This window comes from Hypomesus nipponensis, chromosome 27 (assembly GCF_054491055.1).
Source record: "Hypomesus nipponensis isolate SF chromosome 27, ASM5449105v1, whole genome shotgun sequence".
Lineage (NCBI taxonomy): Eukaryota > Metazoa > Chordata > Actinopteri > Osmeriformes > Osmeridae > Hypomesus > Hypomesus nipponensis.
In genome coordinates, this window is record NC_140387.1 from 3,597,501 (window position 1) to 3,622,500 (window position 25,000).

At 46.6% G+C, this 25,000-nt stretch overlaps 3 protein-coding genes across 3 annotated transcripts in view; 2 read left to right on the top strand and 1 right to left on the bottom strand.

Annotated features, from left to right (window-relative positions):
- The window catches only part of dmgdh (dimethylglycine dehydrogenase), a 17,966-nt gene extending 8,132 nt beyond the window's left edge, over positions 1–9,834 (bottom strand). Inside the window, exons 1-7 of the mRNA XM_084693632.1 lie at positions 9,385–9,834; positions 8,761–8,929; positions 7,827–7,925; positions 7,377–7,541; positions 6,571–6,775; positions 900–1,148; positions 297–495 (exon numbers count right to left, since the gene is read on the bottom strand). Of these exons, the coding sequence (XP_084549758.1) occupies positions 297–495; positions 900–1,148; positions 6,571–6,775; positions 7,377–7,541; positions 7,827–7,925; positions 8,761–8,929; positions 9,385–9,506 (1,208 nt within the window). The 5' untranslated portion in view covers positions 9,507–9,834. The remainder of the gene's footprint in view (positions 1–296; positions 496–899; positions 1,149–6,570; positions 6,776–7,376; positions 7,542–7,826; positions 7,926–8,760; positions 8,930–9,384) is intronic.
- A 1,377-nt stretch (positions 9,835–11,211) lies between these two features.
- On the top strand, positions 11,212–14,936 carry bhmt (betaine-homocysteine methyltransferase). Its single transcript, XM_084694037.1, has 8 exons — positions 11,212–11,425; positions 11,687–11,819; positions 12,035–12,147; positions 12,639–12,830; positions 12,990–13,137; positions 13,299–13,481; positions 13,774–14,002; positions 14,163–14,936. The coding sequence occupies exons 1-8, from the start codon at positions 11,402–11,404 to the stop codon at positions 14,341–14,343; spliced, it is 1,203 nt and encodes a 400-aa protein (XP_084550163.1). The 5' UTR covers positions 11,212–11,401; the 3' UTR covers positions 14,344–14,936.
- Positions 14,937–15,793: 857 nt separating this feature from the next.
- jmy (junction mediating and regulatory protein, p53 cofactor) overlaps positions 15,794–25,000 on the top strand; it is a 17,710-nt gene continuing 8,503 nt past the window's right edge. The window contains exons 1-2 of the mRNA XM_084694036.1: positions 15,794–17,338; positions 22,585–22,758. Of these exons, the coding sequence (XP_084550162.1) occupies positions 16,442–17,338; positions 22,585–22,758 (1,071 nt within the window). The 5' untranslated portion in view covers positions 15,794–16,441. The remainder of the gene's footprint in view (positions 17,339–22,584; positions 22,759–25,000) is intronic.

Consider the following 25,000-nt stretch of genomic DNA (forward strand, 5'->3'; position numbering starts at 1 on the left):
AAACTCATCATCATCCAGCAGGAGAGCAATGTGAAGACGCCCCACACGTAAGGCCAGTTCACTCTGCCCCGATAAGGTCCAACAAACGCCAACGAACACCAAACATTCCTACTGTTGGCTGTTGGGTTTAGAATGTTCGGAAAGATAACTGTCATTTTCACACTGCCTCAACAAAGGCCGCATCGCACCTCCAACCAACACACCCCAATGAGTGTCGGCTGTTGCTGTTGGCTGGGCAGTGGACTGGCCTTCACACGCTTCCATGCTCGCACACTGACACGCTCTCTGCTACGCACCCGAAGCCGATGGCGGTCCAGTAGTTGCGCGCGCCCTGGTGTGGCCCCACCATGGGCAGCAGATCAGGGGTGTACGTGATTGGCCCAGACACGATGTTGATGATGTCAGCGTCCTTCAGCACAGGAACCATCTCCATGGCCATCTCCACGTGATCCATGATCCTGTCCAGATCCGACTCAAACAGCTCCTTACCGAAACCTGGAACACACCACACACACACACACACAAACACCACACATACACACCACACACACACACAAACACCACACGTACACACCACACACACAAAGGCAGATACATGCAGCGATGAGTAAGACAGAGAGACAGACACATTGAAAAAAGAGAGTGGAATGAACAGTGTGACACTGCCAAAAAAAAAAATGTTTAGATGTTAAATTTTAATAATGTATTTTTTTAAGTAAACAACACATTATTTTAAGAAATCTCACAGAGTGAAACTGTGTTACTGCACAAACAAACCGATATACATCTTTTAAACATAACCAAACTCATAACTCATATTTTGGCAGTTTAAATCCGATAGGGGCCTTTTTCCAGGCGCGTAGACGAAGCGATCGCCAGGTAGACCGAGTGACCCAGACCTGGAGGAACGCCGTCCGTGACCCAGGAGTCCTGAAGCACCATCTTCTCCTCCCTCTCGTAGGGCCCAAACAGCAGGCCGTCCCTCTCCTGCCGCAGGTAGTACGAGCCCTCCAGGTCCCTGATCACCGGAAGCTCCGTCTTCAGGGCCTTCACCTCGGGCACCGTCGCCGTCACCACGTACTGGTGATGGACGGGGATGGTGGGGTGGTCAAAGCCAATCAGCTGGCCAACCTCCCGGGCCCAGAAACCTGTCGGTCCAATAAGATAACACTGATTAATGATATGCAAGGTTTTAGCGCATTATACTGAGAAAGAGGGAGAGAGAGGGAGAGGGAGAGAGAGCGAGGGGGAGAGAGAGAGAGAGGGAGAGAGAGAGAGAGAGAGAGAGGAAGAGAGAGAGATGGAGAGAGATGGAGAGAGAGAGAGAGAGAGAGAGAGAGAGAGAGAGAGAGAGAGAGAGAGAGAGAGAGAGAGAGAGAGAGAGAGAGAGAGAGAGAGAGAGAGAGAGAGGAAAATAAAAGAAAAGAGAGAGAAAGAGAGATATATAGAGAGAGCATTGTGGTAAGATGGAAGGTGGAAGATGGAAGGTATATATGCAGTACACAGCAATTACTGCACTATTTCAGTCTCCGCCACAAGGAGAGGGTAACACGGACAAGAACAGTGAAAGAGTCTTTCACAGTGTAAAAAAACACACACACACACACACACTCTACCAATTCACTCCTCTAAGCACGTGCAAAATCAGGATATATAGGATTAAGAAAAGCTGTCTGAGAGGTTGTGTCTATGCAAGAATGTACCAAGCAGATGTTTGACTGTATTCATTCAGTTGCCAATGCAGAAAAATGGCCATCTGCCACAACCTGGTAGAAGCTGGGCATGGTGAGAGTCTCCCTACTTTAGAGAACACTATGTACAGAGTACAGTACATCTGTGTGGCCCAGCAATAGCATTCAGATTGAAACTAACAGGGTAAAGCGTCAACTCACTTTGGACCCACGATTCTATAGCACAGTCTCTGTATTTCACCTCTGATTCACTTTGCCCGAAGAATGTGAAGTCACACTCGTTCTGTCATCCGTGATTGGCTCTCTCGGAGCATCTTGACAGAACCATCCAGTCAGCAGATGAGCTCCACATATGGAACCCGCTCGCCAAATGATTTGATCGACTTAGGTTTACTCCAGCTAAGGGTGATGGAGTTGGGTAACTCACACACAGAACCTGGCCCAGCCTCATGTCCTTTTGAACATCTCATTATCTAGCAGCACAAACCACCGCTAACATAAACACTCACTAGCAAGATTTTGTATTCTTTAACTGCTCACCATGAAGACAATTATCCTCTAAAAAGACATGGCCGTCAAATACCTTTGGGGTGAAAAATAAGACGCTATTTATTTTTCGCTGACTGAACAGATGGAGGTGTGCTGCAGGGCTGGTACGGATCCAGATAGCAGACACTATGATTTGTGGATGTCAGAGAGGGACGTGTGTGTTCTGAAACACACACGTCCCTCTCTGGAAGAGAGCGCGCTAATCACCAAAGCTTTCTGTCCACACAGTGACTGGTCACAGCCTGTCATAACCAGTTGGGAAAATGTCACATGCAGACCCAGTTGTTAACTTCTATTGACAACTACTTACTGCCAAAGTTCCAAACGGGTCTTTAGACAGTTGACCCTCGACAACTGTACACAGCATTGGATTGGTTTCAACAAGACTTGCTTGCATTCTGTAGGTTACATCCCTCTAAAGTAACCAAGCAAGGCTATTACTGAAGGTTAAAAACCTTTAAAAAAAAATAACCATTATGGAGAACATATGTGACCCTGTGTAGTTCAGCTGTGAAAAATTCTCTGGCCGCGTGCTTAGGATTCATTCCCGCGGCAACGCTACACGTTACGCAGGAGAGAAAGTTATATTTTAGTTGACGAACATGGTTTCTTACACGTTGTGTTCGCGTTCCCTGTTCCATGTTCTCTGTGCAGTCCCCTGAGGCTTCTGGGTAAAGAGGTGGCCCTGACCTCGAGGGCACAATCTGGGCCGGAACAGGCGGTTTAGCAGCACGTTTACCAGAGCCCAAAGGCACACGGTTGATTCACTGACTCGGTCAGGAATAGCAACCATGAATGGGCTCTGTCATCCAGCTCAAATGGAGCTCTATTTGAAGCAGACCATGCCCTCTCCAGGTCTTTACAAACCCCCTCCTCCCTCTCTCCTGCTCGCATGCGTTCAGAGATAACACGATGAGGTAGGTACTCTCTGAAGGCCAACGTGTTTTTTGCTCTCTGTGTGAAACCATGCTTTGTCTATTTTGTCATATTTTTTTTTCAGCACATTTAGTGAGATGGCCTTCTAATGCAGCTCTCGAGGTAGAAAATTCAAAACTCAAGATGACCTGAGAAAGGAAAGAGGAACAGTTGAAGGAGGGAAATATGGAAGTTGGAGCAATAAAGATAGGTCAAAGTTGACATGCATGAAGGGGACGCCAAACTTGAGAAAAAGACAGAAAAGAGGAGAAAAATATGAAAGGAAGAGACATATGAGAAGGAGGGGAGGAAGAGAGGTGGGGAAGAGAGAAGGAAGGGAAAGCAGGACTGGGTTGAATGTGGGAGTGAAAGGAGGGACAGAGAGGGAGATTGGTGTCTCTCAGGAATGCTTCACCAGAACCTCAGGATCTGCTTTCACATGGGAGTTATTTCTGCTGTGTAAGTCACACACACACACACACACACACACACATATGCACATACACACATTTCCAGCAACCCACCAACTTATTAAAAAATAGTCAAGCAAGGGTTTGGTTGTCCGCACTAGAGGGGCCCAAGAGGGAGAGGAAGAAGAGGTTGGTCTTCATGTAAGTGCACAATCACTTGTTTTTTGTTATTGCCTGTAATTATTTTGTATTATTCGGATGGAGCATTACATAAATAACTGATACCAACTGGAGCTGGCGGTGGTTTGATTACATTAAGCATCGTCAACTGTGGGTCTGAGGCAAGCAGACATTTTTCAACATTCAAGAGATTCCAGATCTTGTTTTATGCTCTTATCATACTTGCTTGCCCGGTTACATTTTCATTCTCAACCTCATAATTGTTATCCTATTTGAGAACATTCCCACACATGCAAACAATGCTCTCAAAACGGAATTCCAACCACAAAGAGAGACAGTAGTTTTAGAACAAGAGGTGCGAAAGGGGCGACAGCTACTGTGAGCGTGACCCACAAGACTTCACTCAAAAAAACAACAACAAAAAACAACTGAATTCCCAAACACTGTGACCATGACAATGTATCTGTGTGAGGGGAGGATACTGTTATACTGTTTTACATTTTAATAAAACACATCTGTCTGATAACAGTCTATTGTAACTCTTCTACCACCAAATCAACTTACATAAAACTGTGAATTCATAAGGCACAGAACCAACAGAAACACACACTTGCACACAACCACACAGTCTACACACCAACAGACGCACGCAAACAAAATCATACCTCGATGCACAACCAATGGCAATGCATACAGACTTCAGCCTACAGCATTTCACTGTTCAAAACAAACCACAGGACTGTCCTGTATTAAGTCAAACTGTCAATCCAGGCTGTGTGGTTGTGTAACTTAACCTGTCCTCGCAATGTACCCTGACAATGTAACTGAATCTAGCCATGGCTCTATGTTTCTCTGCAACTTTCTTTTTTCTGCCAAACACCATACAGACGACGTACCAAAAAGGCTGTATTCCTTCCCCATGCTCTGTGCCTCATGCAATGCATTGCCTGAAACTCTAGAGACTCCAGCATAGCAATGACTTCACCGCGGCATCCTGTCTCATCTGAAGGAAATACCACTGCAGAAGCAGGACCAAGCTCTACAAATCCTCAATAAGATGCGAGGCATTCAACACCTGCTAACAATCAATCTTTTCTTCTGCTAGCATGGATGCTAAATGTCTTTTTGTCTAATGTTCTGGACAGTTTTTTAACCACCCTCAGTGTGGAAGAATAGAGAATGAATGTGGTTTTAATACAGACAGCACCTCAACAGCAAATTCATGAAGTTGGAGTACACATCACAGTTTGCAGAGAACAGCAGTGGAAACCATAAGCTCCAGAAAGAAAGAGAAAAAACCTTAAAAGTATGTTGAAGAGGTGTGCTCAAGCTGCCTACTTGTGATTGGATAAAATCTGAACCGTTGGCCTGTTTGGATTGGCCGATGGGCAAACTGAGGGCAAGAGGCCAGAACAGGGTCACATTATTAATGACTTTAGCAAGGCCAGAGCAAATGTACAGCTTGGAGTCTCTCAGGAACTCATAAAACACAGAGAGAGAGAGACTGAGCAGCCAGCTGCAAAATGGGTCAGTTATGCAAGTGAGTATGATAGTAGAGACGGTCCCCTACAAATTGCATTTTAGGATAGTACAGTTTTCATGGGTGTGCTAAATCACTGTTAGCCCTACTTCGTTGCCAAGTTGGCTAATATTCTTGTGATGCATTTTTGTTTGTTCATTGCAGGATGGTCATCTGGTTATGACTCCTTAAAACGTTTTTACATTCAGCCTTCTTTGACAGGGGTTCTCTTCGACCGACCACTTCAGTCCTAGAATGGGATCTGGACAGTCAAAGTTTTATCTATACTAAAACCAACTGCTACGGGAATATATAACCGCATATTAAACTCTGAAGGCATAGAAGAAAGGGGGGGGGGGGGGGGTAGGTGAATTCCTGAACTTTGCTTGATCAACAGTCACAGAAGTGAAAATGCAGTAGTGTTTGCCAACAAAATCCTCTCAGAACTGGAATGACCCGGTTCAGAATACGTAAACCCGCTCCAACACTGTCCTGATCGGCCAAAGGTCCCTAATAGATGACAAACCCACAACAAGCCCGCTCAGACAGGCCTGAGACAGACACAAGACACCCTCTCAAACAGTTTCATCAGCAGTGACCTCGACCGCACAATGCCACGGTAACAAATAACAGTTGTGTCGTGTAGGGCGACAGGAAATGTTGCAAAAAAGTGAGGACTAATTAGAGGGTAGAGGTGCCTTCTTCATAAGCCAGTAGACCATCTGACTTGGACTGAAACTGGGACCTTCCCAGAATCATTTGGAGAAAAAAACTGTAACTTGAGCTTTGGTTATTGGGCCAGCATTTTTGGTCGACAGACAAAATGTTTCTCAATGTGCTTTCTGTGCAATTTCCACCAGAATTTGTGATTAGATCAACTGTAGAGGGGGCATAATTCTCCAAGATCATCTGCTAAAATGTGACACCTCGTATTTCTCTCACACACCCTTTTTTGTGTTGCTTGTGCACGAGTGCACACATGATTAAACATGCCAGGGCACAGATCTGTCAGACCATTGACAGATTGTTTCAATAAATTGGATTGAGCCATTACATATAATTATGCAAATAAAAAGTGTTGGGGAGGGACACAGATTTTCTTAAAGGGACACAGAGCATTTTAAAAAAATATTTGGAAATATTCCAAAGTAGTAGTATTAATCAAGTAGTGTTCCAAAGTATTTCGAAAGTCTTCAGTGTTTCCATGTATACTGAAACCCTACGCCCCCTATCACACGATCAAAGGGTCTACGAAGCGCGAGCGGGCGCGAGTGCTGACGTTTCTCCAGGCTCACGAAACACCGACCTGTGGCGTTGACGATGCGGTTGGCCCGGATGGTTCCGTGAGGCGTCTGCACGTCCCACCTGCCGTCAGAGGTCGGCGTTAGGCCGGAGACCGGCGCCGGGTTGTAGATCTGGGCGCCGTACATTCGCGCCCCAGCTGCGAGCGCCATGGTAAGGGAGTAGGGGTCGATGTGGCCGTCGCCCGGGTTATACAGGCCCGCTATCACCTGGGAGGAAAACAAACTGTCAAAAAAATGTCAGGAAGATTTACATTTACTCTTATCCAGAGCGACTTATAGTAAGTATGGGGACATTCCCCCCCCCCCCCCAGGAAAGTAGGGTAATTCCTTACCCAAGTACACAACATCATTTTGCACGGCCTGGAATCTGAATCAGCAACCTTCTGATTAATATTCCCTTACCGCTCAGCCATCTGACCCCCATTTACCCGGTTGATAAAACCGACAAGTCGTTAGACTATTACTTAAGCTTATTCCCACAAACAATCTTCCCTGCGCGATAACAAAAAAAGCCACTCGCTTTTTCATCACCCTAAAAACAAAGAACTCCTGGACCGAATTTGGACCTTTAACATTCACATTTAGTCATTATCCAGAGCGACTTACAGTAAGTACAAGGACATTCTCCCAGAGGTAAGTAGGGTGAAGTGGCTTGCCCAAGGACACAACAACATGTGCACCAGCCAGGAATCGAACTGGCAACCTTCAGATTACTTCAGATTACTAGCCCGATGCTCTACCTGCTCAGCCACCTGACTCCCCATTTACAGCATGGACAGAGATCAGTGTCCAGTGAACATGTCCAGACCTTGTCCATGTTGAGCAGAGGGAAGAGCTCCTTGATCCTGTCGGGCTCGATGAGGGACTGGGGCGTCGGGTGCCAGTGTGCCCGGCTCATCTGGTACCTCAGCTCGTCCACCCTGACTGGGGTGGAGGCGATACGAATGCTGCCTGGCTGGTGGAAACCCACAGCCTACAGGTGCAGAGACAGACGTCATAACAGGGATAAGACATTTGACTTTTCCAAGGACTCAGAAACCCTTGACAGAGTATACACACAAGGTCAAATCCTTAAAGCCAAAAGGTAAGTGTGTGTTTGTGTGTGTGTGTACATGTGTTGTACATGTCTGTCCACACACACGCGCACACAGACACACACCCCGAAGAACAATGAGGGTCATTGACATGCTCCCATCAGCTCAGATCAGAATGCTTGATGATATGTGTGTTATGATGCTGCCGGTGATGTTCTTCGTACCTGTCCAGTCTCAGCCTCCAGGCTCTCATAGAGTTTGATGCTGTAGTAATGAACCTTCTTCAGATTGATCCCAGGGTGGTAGTATGTGGTCAAGCCAGCCTGGAAAACAGACGGCGTTGCCATGGGTGATTTCGGTTTATGTCGTTATTGTAGAGTTTAGCCCCCCCCAAAAAAAGTAAACCCATAGTTTCAGATAGTGCTGTGATACACATCAAGATGAGCATCTTCCCTGCATCACAAAGTTGCAGCAATCTAGATATCGCCATCTGTCTCACACAAAACAATCTCTCATAACAGATTATAACAACATAACAGTATTGGTCATTGACTTTTCTCTCAGGGGTAACACATTATTGACTTCACGTCAAGGGTACTCTATAACCAGGTCAGAGGGGTAACTGTTTAACACCTGTGTCAGTGTGCCTAGATTCAAACCTAGACAGTACTGCAGTGAAGGCGGTTGGATACGACTCAGTTCTGATGACCTCTGACATTTTGGTGTGCATCGAAGGAATGTGTTGAGTGTGCTAGATACAGCTAGCACTACTACCAGGAAAAGGTGCTCTGAGGAGCGGGCTGGAGGGGAGGTACAGGAGGTCAGAAGCAGAAAAACAAGTAGGTCAGGTCCACAGCTGCAACACTGATACCAAGTCAGTTCTCTGACAGCTGTCTCTGACGACTCTGGGCGGCTACTGTTACATGACAGGCAGCCTCAGTCTACTACTGAGAGACAGAGACTAAGTCCTGTGTCTCTGTCTAAGCGTAAGAAAATAACTCCCTTGTCCTTTCCCCTGAGGGACACACCCACAGTTTAGTTCTATGTCTGTTATCACGTTGCCAGACATTATTTTGTCAGGATATGTTTTTATTTTTTTATTTTAAGTAATGCCCAAGAGAAATTGTCCAGCAAGTGCTCGGTTGCTTGGTAACCTACGGCGTGCCAGGTGGAGCCTGCTGTCAAGTCAGACTTCTCCAGAAGAACCACGTCCTTCATGCCCCCTTTGGCCAGGTGGTAGGCCACACTAACTCCCACACAGCCTCCGCCGATGATGACCGTGTCGGCTGTGTTCTTCCATCGCTTCCCCAGCACTGTGTTCCCTTCTCTGGGTAGTGGGAGAGAAGTGTTGGTTCATGGATCGACGGATTGATTTGTTGTTTTAACTGAAGTTCAGGGATTTGGGTGGATGACGTTAACATGAAGAAGCATTGACTGCATGAATCAGACTATGAACACATTCATTACCTCATATTACCCCATGGAACATTAACAACAGGCTTATAATGTACAAGCATTCTGCCGTTTATTTGCCACTTAATATGAACACAAAAGTAGAAGTACATGTACAGTACAGCGATCACGTGATCTGCGGGTAAATCATTCTGACATGCAAATGTAATTGATCAATTGCTAGATTGAGAACAGTGACTGTAATAAATGTAGTTATAATCGTTTTGGCCTATTTTGTGAAGACTCCAGTATTTGTGTTGATACAACGACAAACTGTGGCTTATTTGTAATGTCGGGAAAACATTTTTGCACAGAAAAGTTTGTGTTTACCCATCCTCTGCACGTCTCCGTGTAGAGCAGCATATGGTCCTCAAATGCACTCGTGCTCTTCCTCGACAGGCTGTCAAATCTCTCCGCAAGTGAGTTTTAATAGCGTAAAATATTCTCGACATTTTCGAACTAGTCAAACAACTAGTTATTCCACTTTAGCGCATTCCAAGACCACCTCTCGCTTAAACCCACGTCAACGTATAGTCTAGTTTAGTCTATTTTCAAATACCCAATTTTGCATAAACACACCTATAGAGAACGCCCACTGCTCCCAGTCAATTATAACGCACTGAAACTGTACCCAGATTTCTGCTGGATCCTCCCCGTAAGAAAGTTATTTACTTTACACCATGCTTTTCCAAATGTCACCTATAGCGTAAATCATTCGGGAAAATAACTGGATAGAATTTTAAAAGAAAATGCTCAAATAGACGTGGTACTATAATCCCACTGAATTGGGTTATAAAATGATAATGAACTACTTACTATTGAATTCGTTACATTTAAGCTACCGCTTGCATAACACCGTTAAGTCAACATCATGGGCCAAAGCAGGTTGATATTATTCATTAACCCAGAAATGAGACCTCGGGCAAAAGAACGTCTGTCTGTATTTGGAATGATACTGATATCATTAAGATATCTGAAGTAGCAGACTTAATAAAATAATTAAGCCTATTTGATTTTCCTAAATGAAATTTTCAATAAGACCATGTAGCTTATCCACTTAATTTGTATGGGTCAGTGCTGTTGCCTGTGCAGGGTTTATCTCGTAGTCCTTGGTCTGTTAGGGCTTAGTTCCAGTTCAACCTGGATAGGACTGGTCTTATTCAGCAGAAACAGAGGTGGCTATAAAGAGTTTTAAAAATGTCAGACGGAGTAAACATGTGAAGAGTGATTGTGTCTGTAATAATGACCACAAGACTGATTATACATCATGAAAACTGGTTATTTATAAACAGTGGAGCAATTCTAATCTTGAATAACTGTTTACTTTCATACAGTAGCCTATACATTTTATTTTATTTACTATTTTGTGCACAGACACTTTAGTAAAGCGATCATGATTAACACACTGTTTGGACATTCATATATTATCCAGCTGAGACCTAGCTATTAATTGATGTACTACTGTATAATAGACCATGCTTTTGGACTTTGCAACCATACTGCACTTTGTATTTAGGCAATTTATTTTGTCCAATTGAGAGGACATCCTGGGCTTCCTAATGTAAACATTAAAATATATTTCCCCCCGGGTCTCCAGAGGATATTGTATTCCTAATACAGTACAACTGGGTGTGAGCTGGGGGAGTGATAATGTACACAGCGGGATCTTTGGTAAGGCACAAAATGTTCCCTCTCATCCTGCTTCCCGTGGACACATGCAGTTGCATGACATCCCACCATCCCTCAAATCTGTCACAGCCCCATGACAAATCCACAAGCTGCAAGGGGAAGGTTGGGAGAAAGTTGGGTTTTTCTCAATATGTGTATCTTTGGCGTCTCTTTGTCTGAAGTATTATTCTGCACGTGCTCCGTGTTGTTATGGACCGATTTCTCTCTTCCAGGGTATACAGAATTTCACTGCTCATGAGTTAATGCATGTAAACTATGTAGGCCTACAATATTTTGCCAAAAGTAAACAGTTTTGCTATAAATTAAATGAAGCCACATCGTTACCTATTGAGTCGGACCAAGTAGCCTATCATGATGGAGCAACTATAAAAAGAGCGCTGAAAAAACTTGGACATGGGCCAATGGTCTATATGCATTTATTTCCTGTACAACGTACAATAAAGAACATCAAGTCTGATTTTGCACGTAGGGGCCTATAAGATGGGGACATTAAAAACGGTCAGAGGCAAGAGGGTGTGACATCAGGAGTAACACACCCCTCTTTCGGATTATAAAACGGGTCGGATCCCTAAATCAAACCATCTCCAAACCCAGAGGACAGCCTTGGCGTTGAAGAGGAGCGTCGCGTCTCGAGTACCAACCATTGCAACTGTACACCATGGCACCAGCGGGAGCAAAGAAGGTGAGGGGGAAAAGAAAAGTTTGATGCTCGAACTGATCATGCAAAATGATAGCGACTGCATGCTTTTGTTCAAGTGAAGTTTTCTTCTGCTAAATTTAGGATAGTCGCAGTATTACGTAAAATGTGAACACGTGCATTTTCACGCTGAAGAGGAAAGAAAAGTCAATTATCTGACGTCCTGACAAATCATGCATGCACATGTCCATGCATGCACATCTGGCGGGCAATATTGATAGCCGATTTGTTTCTCGTTTTATGCAGAACATTCTGGAGCGTCTGGATGGAGGAGAGATTGTCATCGGAGATGGAGGCTTTGTCTTCGCTCTCGAGAAGAGGGGCTATGTCAAGGCTGGACCCTGGACTCCGGAAGCTGCCGCCGAGAACCCGGAGGCTGGTAAGCGCGTGCAGCATCTCATCACTTCTGACGCACTATCAACTTTCAGCCGTTTTGCAGTCGCATCAGGTTTTACTGGTATCTCTGCAACTAAAGCCTTGGCAACAAGTTGCGAGCTTGTTTTCCACAACGCACCGAGTAAGGTAAATTGTGAAGTAATAAAAATGCAACCATAAGCCACATTTATCAAAGTCTGTCAATTTAATTACATACAGTGCGACAGCTGCACCGCGAATTCCTGAGGGCGGGGTCAAATGTCATGCAGACGTTTACCTTCTATGCCAGCGATGATAAGCTCGAGAACAGGGGCAATTCTCCACGCTTTACAGTAAGTATAGTCCTGCAGAAAAGCTGTTGATAAAATATAAGGAATGAAAGCTTTTATCCACGAAAATGCAACCTTTCAATGGTCGTAGTAGGCAACCAGCTTGTTTCACCATGTAACTAAATATCCGTTAAATGAATGAATATATTGTTCTTTGAATACTACCCAAAAGAAAATCAGTCATGGGCAATGAAACAACAATTTGAGTGCTTGAAATGCTTAATCCAAGCACAAACATCAACATTAGAATAACTGCATGACAGTGAATAAACTATTCCTTTGAACGCCCTCCCTGACCATCTTAGGGCCCCTCAGATGACAGATGTTTTTAAAGGAAACCTAAAAACATTATTCATTGACCTTGATTTTTTAATTTAATTTTAATTATCAAACTTAGATTTCTTTTTTATTTGTACGCTAAATGCTTTGTAGCACTCGGAGATTGCTTAAATACAGAGTGCAATATAAATACAATTTATTATTATTATCACCAGGGACAGCAGATCAACGAGGCCGCTTGTGACCTAGCCAGGGAGGTTGCTAACGAGGGCGACGCCATGGTTGCCGCGGGCGTATGCCAGACGCCCTCGTACCTCAGCTGCAAGAGCGAGACGGAGGTGAAGGCCATCTTCAAGAAGCAGATCGACGTGTTCATCAAGAAGAACGTCGACTTCATGGTCGCAGAGGTGATTAGGGCCTTATGTTACAACTCGGGTCAAGCATGCACACATGCACACAACACAGTGTGGTCTGCCTGTGGTCTCATTTCTTTAGTGACCACATGCTCTGTGTGTGTGTGTCTGTGTGTGTGTCTGTGTGTGTGTCTGTGTGTGTGTGTTTTCTAGTACTTTGAGCACGTGGAGGAGGCAGAATGGGCGGTCCAGGTGCTGAAGACCTCTGGGAAGCCTGTGGCTGCCACTATGTGCATCGGACCCGACGGCGACCTTAATGGAGTCAGCCCTGGAGACTGTGCCGTTAAACTGGTCAAAGCAGGTACGCCAAGCACTCCCAGACTCCCAATAGAAGCTGGAGAGAAAAAAAACAACAACAAAAAAACATTGTGCATTTTTGGCAGATATTTTTCTTTTTCTTTCTTTAATGTCTTTATTTTTTTGTTGTTGTGATGTTTAACGTTGCATCTCTTCGGTCTACAGGAGCGCAGATTGTGGGGGTCAACTGCCACTTTGACCCCATGACCTGTGTGAAGACTGTGAGGATGATGAAGGAGGGAGTGGAGCGGGCGGGGCTGAAGGCTCACTACATGGTGCAGCCTCTAGCTTACCATACCCCCGACTGCAACTGCCAGGGGTTCATCGATCTGCCTGAGTTCCCCTTTGGTACTGTTTGTATTCAGACACTCTCACTCTCTCTCTCTCTCTCTCTCTCTCTCTCTCTCTCTCTCTCTCTCTCTCTCTCTCTCTCTCTCTCTCTCTCTCTCTCTCTCTCTCTCTCTCTCTCTCTCTCTCTCTCTCTCTCTCTCTCTCATACACACATTCACTTCATGAGCTGAGAAAATCTTCGAAAAATCGAGCAAATTCATTGGCGCGGGTGGGCGGTATTTATACCAAAGAGTGACTTTTCAATTCTGCCACACAAACACTCATCACGCACGTTCTTCTCCCCTGTCAGCTCTGGAGCCCAGAATTCTGACCCGATGGGACATGCACATGTACGCCAGAGAGGCCTACAACACTGGCATCCGTTACATTGGGGGCTGCTGCGGGTTCGAGCCCTACCACATCCGGGCCGTGGCTGAGGAGCTGGCGCCCGAGAGAGGTTACCTTCCTGCAGCCTCCGAGAAGCACGGCAACTGGGGGGCTGGACTGGAGATGCACACTAAGCCCTGGGTCAGAGCCAGGTGAGCTAGCCCCACCCCCCCACCCCCAGGCTCTTATACATCGGTCATCATTTCCTAGTCTTGCAACCCACCAGGTGAGCAACGCCAGCTGTTTCTCAACCACCTGGAGAATATTCGGCTTCTTATCGTGTTTTTCGCGTGTTTTTCCACGCTGTTCCAGGGCCCGCCGCGACTACTGGGAGAAGCTGAAGCCAGCGTCCGGCCGCCCCAAGTGTCCCTCCATGGCTACTCCAGACAGCTGGGGGGTCACCAAGGGCCATGCTGACCTGATGCAGCAGAAGGAGGCGACCAGCCAGGAGCAGCTGAAGCCCCTCTTCGACAAAGCTAAGGCCAGCCACTAAGCACTCCTCTTGGGCATCGGGAGGTCCCCTGGAGGAGGGAGAGAAGGATGGCCAGCCAGACTGAATCTGGTCTCTTTTTCCTCTCCTCCAAGGTGTGTAGTGTGAGTAGAGAAAGGAGGATTACAGCTCACACACATTCCCTTCATAAGTTGACAAAACTGAAGTCATTAGATAAGTCTTTGTTTTACTTTCTAGGACCATTTCTTTTTCTGTGAATGACATTTTGTTCAGATTTGTTTCAGATGCATAGCATCTTCCATAGATTTGCCAAAACCTTTTACATATTGTGATACTTTTCTGAGTACAACAGAGTTCCATGTTCAATCAAGCAATAACTATGAATAGTACTATTCAAACAAAGATACTCCCCAAGTGAAGCTTACCTCTGGAGTGTGTTATCAATATAATGATATATTGATACAGAAAGCTTAGAGCACATTAACCATAACTACTGTGACCACAATGCTCAAAGAGCTTTTAAGAACATAAAAAGTATTTTCTGGAACACTCCAAAACATGCCAAAAAGAGCCAAATATTTTTTACCAATGGAAGTACAGTTGATTAAATCAATAAACCTCCATTTGTGCTTCAATATGTGTGTGCTTTTTTTCTGATTAAACACTCATGACAATGAAGAAGACATTAAGAATGACTAAGCAATAAACAGCTTGTATATAGAAATGTGTGGTGGAGCCACACTTTTAAAACCGTCTTGCCATAAAGGACCAATTATGTTTTGAAAATGCATCTCATTCCCATCTGGTAAATCTGAGTGGAGGTTAGTGTATATTAATTATTTTGATTCTGAATCTGAATAAGAACAAATGCCTGGCGTTAAGGTGACGAAGTCCTCATTCAGAAAGTTTAGGTCTTCGAGTCTCTGTCTCCATCTAGTGGACTAGGCAAGAGTGAATCTGGAAAATGTAAATTAGGTAGGTATAAATGTATGTCTATATTTGTCCCAAAAAATAAAATAATCAACACTTTTTAACTGAGACATATTGAAAATAGCAGTTATTCGTAGTAAGTCGTGTCTGTTTATTTTAAGCAAATCTATTTTATTTGGAATTTAAACTGTTGATAAAATTGACCTGAAGATGGCAATGTTGTTACGGGCACAACAACCCCGCCGCATGTTTACTTTCCATTTAATATCACTTCTCAAGAGCCAGTATTATTTTATTCATAAGAGTAGGCCTATCAAATGACAAGACATGTCCTACATATTTTATGTATCAAGTGAATCATATAAGAAGAAGATTGCTTGACGACCAACACAATGTAATACGCTGTAATATATTTTGAGAACAAACTAAAGAGTGGACACATGCATTTTAGGCATTTTTATCAGATTTTTGCGGGTTAATTTTTGTACAGCCCAAAAGCGTCACAACGTCCTCAGCACGTCCCACGTGCAGATGTGTTTACGCTCCTCGTGCATAACTACGTCAGCAGTACATAGCAGTCAGTTGTGAGAAAAGATGCGGAGCTCTGAGGTGTTAGCGACAACAAACCAAATTATACTTATTTGACGGAACAAAAAACCTACGTGATCATTTTTACTGCTGTCCACTGCATTAAAAGAGCAGATTTGGCTACGAAAAAAGGTTTTTGAAAGTCGATATTTTTTTAAAGGGGGCAAGATCCCTCCCCCAATTTTGACAGCACGCAGTGCCCTAGCAGGCTTTTCAGTGCTTGTAAACAGATCCTCACACGTGACGATGGGAACCATCTGCATTGTCCGTAAAAGCACAAAGGGAGACAGTCAGCGCATGTTTCAGGCAGGTGAGCAAACCAGGTGGAGAAACTACATAGTTACGAACTAGGTAACAAATTCGACTTCTTCGATTTTCATGACCCTTTGTTCTTGAGGACGTAGCCTACGCAAGTTGATGATCGGCGACATGAACTTCAACAAACAGCTAGAATATTCAAAAAGATATCCCACGTTCAGCTTATGTTTAGTTCATTAACAAAAAACAGTTTTGGGGACATTTTGTTTCGCTTGCAAGTAATTTTAAAGATTTTTCTTCCCGGACAACGTCGAGCAGAGGAGGGATAATTGTGAGCTGGTTGTTTTTTTAGTGGCTGGATGAAATGTCATTCACGATGGAGGATTCTTTAGAGTCTGGATGGGTAGCAGTGCGGCCGAATGTTTTCGACGAGAAAGAAAAGCATAAATTTGTTTTTATCGTCGCTTGGAATGAAATAGAAGGAAAGTTCGCCATAACGTGCCACAACAGGACAGTACAAAAACTGACTGCTTTTCGGGATACACTCTTTGAGGTTGGCGAAAGCGACGTCGCATTTCCTGCCCCCCCTTCATCCGAAAAACACAAACATGGAAAAACTACTCCCAAAAGTCCCACTATAAGGAAAGATGAAATGTGCACAACGGGTACAATTAAATCCAGTGTTAGTGCGAAAGGAAAAAACGTAGAGAAGAGTACTGTTCGAGATAAGTTGTCAATGGTCGGCACTCCAAAGCCATCTAAATGCGTAAGCGACCCTCTGGGGACGTGGGATTTTGTTTCGACCAAGGTCATCGACATCGAGATTCTGGAACCAGTGGATGTCCCGGGGGCGCCGCGTTCCCCAGATTATGGCGACCTCGATGACGCCGAGAATGGCAGCCATGAAGACTACAGTTGGGCTAGACTATTTTCCTTTCAGGATTTGAGGGCAGCTCACCTACAACTGTGTGCTGTCAACTCCGACCTCGAGCCATGTTTACCCCCATTTCCGGAGGAACAGTCCGGAATGTGGACGGTGCTGTTCGGGGCAACCGAGGTCTCGCAACGGGAGACAGAGGCCTTATGTTACCAGCTACAGGTGTACCTGGGCCATGCGTTGGACACCTGCGGCTGGAAGATTCTTTCGCAGGTGCTTTTCTCAGAAAGCGAAGACACTGATGAGTACTACGAGAGTTTGAGCGAGCTACGACACAAAGGCTACGAAGATGCATTACAGAGGGCCAAGAAACGTCTTCAAGAGGTAAATAAAACGGTTGTCATAACAGCGCCGATCCTTTTAGGGGCAGCACGTTTTTTTCTTCCACGCAACGTCAGCGCAGGCAAACAAGTTCACATACTTCAATGTTGTAGTAAGAAAACAATTTGGGCTTTGTTATGTGATGAGGATAGGATAGCATAGAGCTCAAGCCCCCCCCCCCCCCCCCCCCCCCCATCTCTCAGTCACCAAACACAGGCACTGTGAACATAGCGAGGTCCAAAGGGCATGTCACGTATAGGGTCAGTCGACCACATGGTCTCCCTTCAGCACCTTTTTCTTTTGTGTCTGTAAGCCCCATGAGCTATGCCATCTGTTGCTTCTCTCTCACAGGGCTGTAATATGATCTGGTCGGGCCCTGACGCTCTCTCAGAAACAGTAGAGGTGGAGGTGGTGGTGGTGGGGGTGGTGGTGGTGGTGGGGGTGGGGGTGGGGGGGGTGGGGGGGTTCTGAGTCCTGGTTGCAGCCTACCGTGCCACAGTACGGGCCTGAGAGTCATTTTTGCTGGAATGAAAAGCATCTAAAAAATGATTATGAAATCTTGACCCGACGGAAAGGTTGCCTGAGGGCATCCTCTTTTGAAGGAACATGATCACCATAGTAACCTAGGCTTGTCGCGTCATCAGGAATAAAAAATGTTGGGGGAGGGGGGGGGAATGACACGACAACGATGCTACCAATCCAGCTGCTTATTCTCCCCTTGTTTACCTCTCTTTTCTCTTCGTTCGAGCCTTCGAGCATTTCAGTTTCTGAGCCAAGCATAGCCACTGTTACTGGTTGTGTTACTCATAAACAAAAAGACATTGGAAGTCGCAGCTGCTTTTAGCGGCGTCTGTTTTCCGTCGCGTTTCCTCTCCTGCTCACCTTGTGTCACCATGTGACAAACAAAGCACTTTGCATTTAGGTTCCATAACACGGGGGCTTGGAGCAAAAAGGGAGCGCGAATGAGTTGGGTCATTTTGAAGGTCTCAATGAGATCCATCCAAACGGTAAAGAAGACGATCGCTATCCTTTTTACTTTCGTAACAAAGGCTTAAAACGTAAAGGCGTAAGTGAAAACCTTCAGTTAAAACATAAACAGTCTCCTGGTGATGATAATGTCATCTGTTGGCCTAAGCCTCCTAGCGTGCGGCTGTTGCCATGGTGACGTGTTTCAACTCTTTGTCAGACACGGACTTAGACCCTGAGGAAGAGTGAAACCAGGGTGTTCCTTTTTTTCAAGTGAGCTAAACGAAGCACATCGAGGCTAGCGAACATCCAAATGATGTGCAGGATAGTGTGTGTGTGTGTATTTGAATACAGGGGGTCAAGGAACCTGGGTAGGAGTTGATAAGAACAAGGTCAGTGAGTCGGAATCCCTTTTTTTTTTTTTTTCAAGTTTGCAACAGGCGACCATGACGAGGTTTCCATGGTGAAAAAGGCAGGCCCCACATTGCGCCCTTTCAGCGTAGCACGACACGGAGAAGAAGCACTTCAGTGAGGCTTGAACGGAGAACAAGGCTAGACACTGTAAGGAGAGATGTTTGTGTGTTGGCTGGATGAGGGGAGAGCAGAGCTGAGAACAGGACACCCAGTGACCTTCGCTCTACGCCTGTGGGTGCAGATGCTGAATGTCAGGAATGTTCACAATCGCCTAGTCACTTGGTGATGTCAGCGACTGGTGACGACGGATTGAGAGATGTTTACATTTAGTCATTTAGCAGACACTCTTATCCAGAGGGACTTACAGTAAGTACAGGGACATTCCCCTCCCGAGGCAAGTAGGGTGAACCCAACGTCATGTGTGAATCGAGAATCGAACTGGCAACCTTCAGATTACTAGCCCGATGCTCTACCCACTCAGCCACCTGACTCCTCCGATGTTCCCAGCAGAAATCATGGCTAGAAGTGTGGATCTATTCTAGAGAAACAGCTGGAGGCTCTAAAAAAAAAACCCTAACAAAATCTATGCTAAAGTGTGTCCTTATCACAACCCTGCTCTGGCCTCTGATAGTGTTGCCAAATAGGATTGACCAGTGGTGGGAAATGCTTGGCTCTGTAGATTAAACCGGATGAGAGCGAAGCTGAGCAGCTCAAACAGACTGAACACCTGGCAACACTTTACTTTTTAAAGTTGACCGTATGCCAAGTACACAGCCAGTTACTCTCTGTAATTGCTTTGATCATTGTAATGTTATTACTCATTAGCATTCACGCTATTAAATGGAGATGGAACAGCAATTAGCAAAGCAGGATGCATGCAGAGCGGTTTTAGCCCTGGCACAGAGAAGGGTCAGGGTTGACATGGAAACTCCCAGTCTGTAAACGTCTAGGAGGCCCGTGTAATTAGTCAGGGAGTCGGGTGGCTGAGTGGGTAGAGCATCGGGCTAGTAATCTGAAGGATGCCAGTTCGATTCCTAGCTGGTGCACATGATGTTGTGTCCTTGGGCAAGGCACTTCACCCTTCTTGCCTTGGGGAGAATGTCCCTGTACTTACTGTAAGTCACTCTGGATAAGAGCATCTGCTAAATGACTAAATGTAATTCAAACCCTCCAACCTCCCGGAGTGGCTTATGTACAGCTCTCCTTATGGCCTGTCAGTCTACTGTAGTAGGCTGTAGGCCTAGATTATGTAGCCCAGCATTGAAACTTGAAAGTTGGCAGTGTTCCCCTACTGACTAGACTTTGCTCTGTGGTACGGTACGTGAAAGCCAGTCTTTTATTAAGCGTTTCAGACGCGCGAGCGCGTGCAGAAACTCCCAGCGCTGCTAGCTGTGGGCCTGACTGAGCCTCCAGTCTGCAGTGTGTTGGGAGTCTGGCCTATATTTTCTGAAAGGATTTAATCTTCCTGTGTCCTTACTGGTCCATAGAGAGAGGGGAGAGAAGGGAGGGAGAGAAGGGAGATGGGGGGAGAGAGGGAGAGAGGGGCGAAAGAGAGCGAGAAGGTTTAGAGAAAGGCAGAGAGGGAAGAGGGGGGGTTGGGTGAGGGAAGCAGAGAGAGAGAGAGAGAGAGAGAGAGAGAGAGAGAGAGTGTATGTGTCATGGTGAGTAAGCGTGTCAGGCACTGAGTAGCTAGCTGATGGCTTTCCACTGCAGCCTCGGGATTAGCTCTATTTCGTGTCCACGTACAGGGTTTCCTACCCCATCTTCTAGGGGGCTCAGGGTTTGGGTCAAAGGGCAAAGATGGTGTGTGTGTGTGTACACATATGTGCACAGGCTTTTATAAAATGTACTAGTAGCTTTATGACCCCCACAGTCTCACATCCATGACTCTACAGTGTGACTGTAGCCACAGTTCCACAGGAGAGAGGATGATCTTTGTCGCGAGCAAGTAGCAGGCATGCACGTAGAACAAGAACACGGCTACAAAGGCTTATATTAAACAAAGCTGGCTCACTAAATCTGTCTCCTCTGCAGGCGGGATAATAGGCGTGTTCCTTGTGGCCCTTCTGTAATGACGCCCTCGTTTTCTGTTGCTCATAAACGGCCGGCAATTACAGCTGACTTCGACTAGTGCCCCCCGAGGAGGAAGTGGGTGTAGATCATTGGGAACTTTCTTTCCTGACCCCAAAAACGACAGAAAAAAAACATGTTTGAGCAAGACTGGGGTTTTTGAACCCTGTCAAACTGGGTTGGGTTAAGTTGGTCTTAATGACAGACCCTGAACGGATATAGCCTCTGCCTTGCAGGTTAACCAGCTGGTAGGAATGTGGTGATGTGTGTGTGTGTGGTCTGGTTTGAGAGAGAGAGAGACAGAGAGAGAGAGAGAGAGAGGGCTGCATACACACACACACACACAGCACCCCTACATTTACCACTGCAAGTCAGAGGTCAAAGTTGGAAATGGAAATACTGAGCAGTAGAAACAATGTAATTTCCTACGCGTCCAGATTGACATCGTCAAAGGCTCCTGAAGTCTGTAGCCAGAAGTCATGGACAGACTCCTACTTGAGTAATTTCCCAGCAGGTAGGACTCAACTTTCAAAGGATGGACCTTCATCGGGGCTGCTCTGCCCACCTCCGACCCCACCACTGGCCCTCTCTGCACCTGGGGGGCTTTCCCCCCGTCTCCCAGCGGCTGCAGCCAGTAGCCAGAGCTGTGGAGGGTTGGCCTGTGGTTACCAGGGAGACGAAGGGCCTAGGTAAACAGTGGGAGCAGTGTTGGGAGCTGAATCGACCCAGTGTCTGACCCAGTCCCCAGAGTTTGGGGGGAGGAGGGGGTGGGGAGAGGGGGTGGGTGGGTGGGGTGGGGTGGAAAGCCTGACTAGGGTTAACATAAGAGCCCCTGTTCATATCTATGACTCTCATGGCACAACAGTGGAGAGGAGCTCTCTCATTCACTGTGCATGAGCAAGATTGGGCATCGATTCGTTTTAGCCGTTCAATATTGTCCCAGGGAGAGAAGTGTGTGTGTGTGTGTGTGGGTGGGGGGGGGGGAACAGAGAAGCCTAAAACCAAGTAGAGTAAAGCAGAGCACAGTGTAGTAGAGTCCTCCTCACCAAGTACTCATCAATGATGCGGAGCAAAATCGAAAGAAAAAAAATCCAACCTTTTGAAACTTTTCATAGAAAAATCATTCGAAAACCCTTAGAAACGTTGTTTTCAAATGTTTTGTTTCAAACCTTTTACAAACTTGTGGTTGTCGTTGTGCTGCATGAATTGGAGCAAGTGGTTCCTGAGATTTGTGTGGACAATAGTACGTTCTGAGGGTTGTGTGTACGGAACAATGCGAGATGTGTGTGGAGCCGTAGATGTATGTTATGCATCAGTAGCGGTCGGGGGTCATGTCATCTCACTGTTAAGGATGTGGAAGAATGGATCCAGTGGTCTGGAGTCGCAGAAACACACTCACACAACACGTCTTATTTTACGAGTACAGCTACTCATGGTTGGAATATACATTCTAGCTTAGTGAAAGAGCTCTTTGTTGAGTGGTCATAATGAAGCAGGTTAATCTGGACACACACACACACACAAACACACACACACACAATCCGCAGTTAATCATTCAGCCGTTCTGGTGGTGGTAGTCTAATAATGCCATATAGAAAGTGATTTACAGGACAAACCATACACTGCTTATAGTCCTTGGGTTGTGCACAGTTATTTAAAAGGTAGTATTGCTGCTAAACTAAACTAAATGCCATTGATTGCTGTACTACAGGCTACATTTGACCGAAACTATGGCAGTAAATTCAAACAATGTTAAAGATTGTGTGTGTGTGTGTGTGTGTGTGTGTGTGTGTGTGTAGCTGCTGGAGCGCCACAAGGCCATGGACAGCATGGTGGAGCTGCTGCAGGTGTACCCCGAGGAGGACGAGGCGTACGAGGAGCTGCTGGAGGCCACCACCCAGCTGTACCACTACCTGCTGCAGCCCTTCAGAGACATGAGGGAGCTGGCCATGCTGCGGAGGCAGCACATCAAGGTAACCTCACACACAGACACACACACTCAGACACACGCGCGCTGTCTCCATCACTCTGACGGCGTCACCAGGAGCCGGTGACCGGTTGTTCTATCGTCTACAGACAACCCTGCTCGTCAGACTATTGTGCCCTCTGACATGAGGGGCACCCTCACTCCAATGAACCCCCAAAACCCTTTATGTACAGAGTGTTCCAGGTCACGAGAGGTCATGAAAGGTCGGCCTGCTCGTCTGTGGAGCGTCACGGTTGAGGAGAGAAGTGTGTTTGTGGGGGGGGGGGACAGACAGGGCTTTAGCCCGTCAGGCTAACCTCTTCTGGGGTGGAGGGGTCGGGGTGAGTCTGGGGGGCTAAGGAGGCTTTTCCCCCCTCTGCCCAGAGCGGCTTAGCAAACAGCCTAAGCATTATTACAGCAGCCACTAAACCACTCAGCAATACTGCAGCCTCAGCAGACGGCATATAGGCCTCGCCTCTCCTCACTTTCCACCACCTCAGTGGTCACAGTCGCTTAAAAAGAAAAGTATAGCTTTAGTGTGTAAATGGGTGCTGGAATGTTTTGCATACAAATATAATGGCCGCCGGCTGAGACGACTGGTGTGGAAGGGAACGGACGGCACTCTCCCATGCCGTCTGTGACCGCCGTCTGTTCCAGCAAGTCTCGTCTTTCTTCTCTGTCTTTCAGTCTTTTCTCATTCTTCCCTCGTTTGCTCTGTCTCTCTGTGTATCTCCCTCCCTCCCTCCAATGTTGTGTTAGTACAGTTTGGGTGTGTTATTCCGGTCATTCCTGCTGAGGCTGTGGCCCCTGCAGGGGCAGGAGGGGAGCTTCTCTCCCTGTTTGCCTTTCTCGACGCCACATTCCTCACCCAGCAGGTCTGTCTGTGGCGCCTGGACGCTCACACGCGCTAATGAGCGTGCCCACGTGAGAGGGGCCGAGACGGGGAATGTTTAACTGTGGCTCAAGGGAGTCAGGTGGCTGAGCGGTGAGGGAATCGGGCTGGTAATCAGAAGGTTATTAGTTTGATTCCCGGCTGCGCTAAATTATGTTGTGTCCTTGGGCAAGGCACTTCACCCTACTTGCTCTCGGGGGGAATGTCCCTGTACTTACTGTAAGTCGCTCTGGATAAGAGCGTCTGCTAAATGACTAAATGTAAATGTAAGTAGCGACTGTTAGTATCTAGTATCCAGGCTTGATTCGAAGATGTCGGCATCCCCTTTCCGTGTTCGTTGAGTAATCCTGCCGGCTGTCTGCGAAGGGGCGATGGAAGCGATCGGCACTCGCTTGGCCACCCTGGCAGCGTTGTTAAGCCTGCTCCGCAGAGCCGCTCTCGTCTGTTAAGCCTGCCAGATGTCCCAAACGTATAGTAGTGACAGACAGGCTTAGTGAAACCTATGGAGCCTTGTAGGTTAGTCCAGCTGGCCCTGGCGTTGATACTCTGAAAGCCTGCTACAGAGTCATTTGCATTTGAAGAGTTAAAAACGTTCCGTGTTCGCGGTAGCTGGAGCCTGCACCCACAGCTGCCCGGGTTCGAATCCCAACATGGCCCTTTGCTGCATGTCCTCTCTCTCTCTCTCTCTCTCTCTCTCTCTCTCTCTCTCATGTGTGTCTTTCTCCCTTCTATCACTTCTTACCTATCACACCTCGCTTAAATACTGTCCAATAAAGCATGAAATATAAATACATATTTAAAAACAAATCTGCGTCTCGACATGATACGTCCCCCCCCTTTGCGTAATCTGTGGAGAGGCTCAGTGTACATCGACATACACACTCCCCTTCCTGTCAAGCTCATCACGGAACCTTCGTAAACCGTCCTCGTGAGTTCCCAACGTTCCGTCAGCCTCGAGGCCACACAGTTTGTCTGAGAGGAAGTACATGCCTCCAGAGCTGACTTCCAGCCCAGCCACCTGTTCCCCTCAGGGGGCAACACCAACAGCCGGCTGCTGTACACAAAGCCTTATGCAAATAGGCCCCGACCCCGCAGAAGAGGCAGTTGGCTCGTCCCAAACTGCTGATTCAGGAGTCGGCTGGGCTGTGCGCTCGCTTCAATGCAGCTGTCTGGAATCTGGGGGGTGGATGAGAAGGACGCGATGTTGACATATGATTTGCGTGGCGTTGGTCTGGTTGCATTTCTGGGTGCGCCTCATCTGGGATTCACACCAGGAGGGTGTGGGGGAGGGGAGGGGAGGGGAGGGGAGGAGGAGAGGAGGGGAGGAGGGGAGGAGGAGAGGAGGGGAGGAGGGGAG

Coding starts and splice junctions, on each gene's coding strand:
- bhmt (XM_084694037.1), top strand. CDS start 11,402: ATGGCACCAGCGGGAGCAAAGAAG. Junction 12,831..12,989: donor TCGACTTCATGGTCGCAGAG/GTGATTAGGGCC, acceptor TGTGTTTTCTAG/TACTTTGAGCACGTGGAGGA. Junction 13,138..13,298: donor CGTTAAACTGGTCAAAGCAG/GTACGCCAAGCA, acceptor TTCGGTCTACAG/GAGCGCAGATTGTGGGGGTC.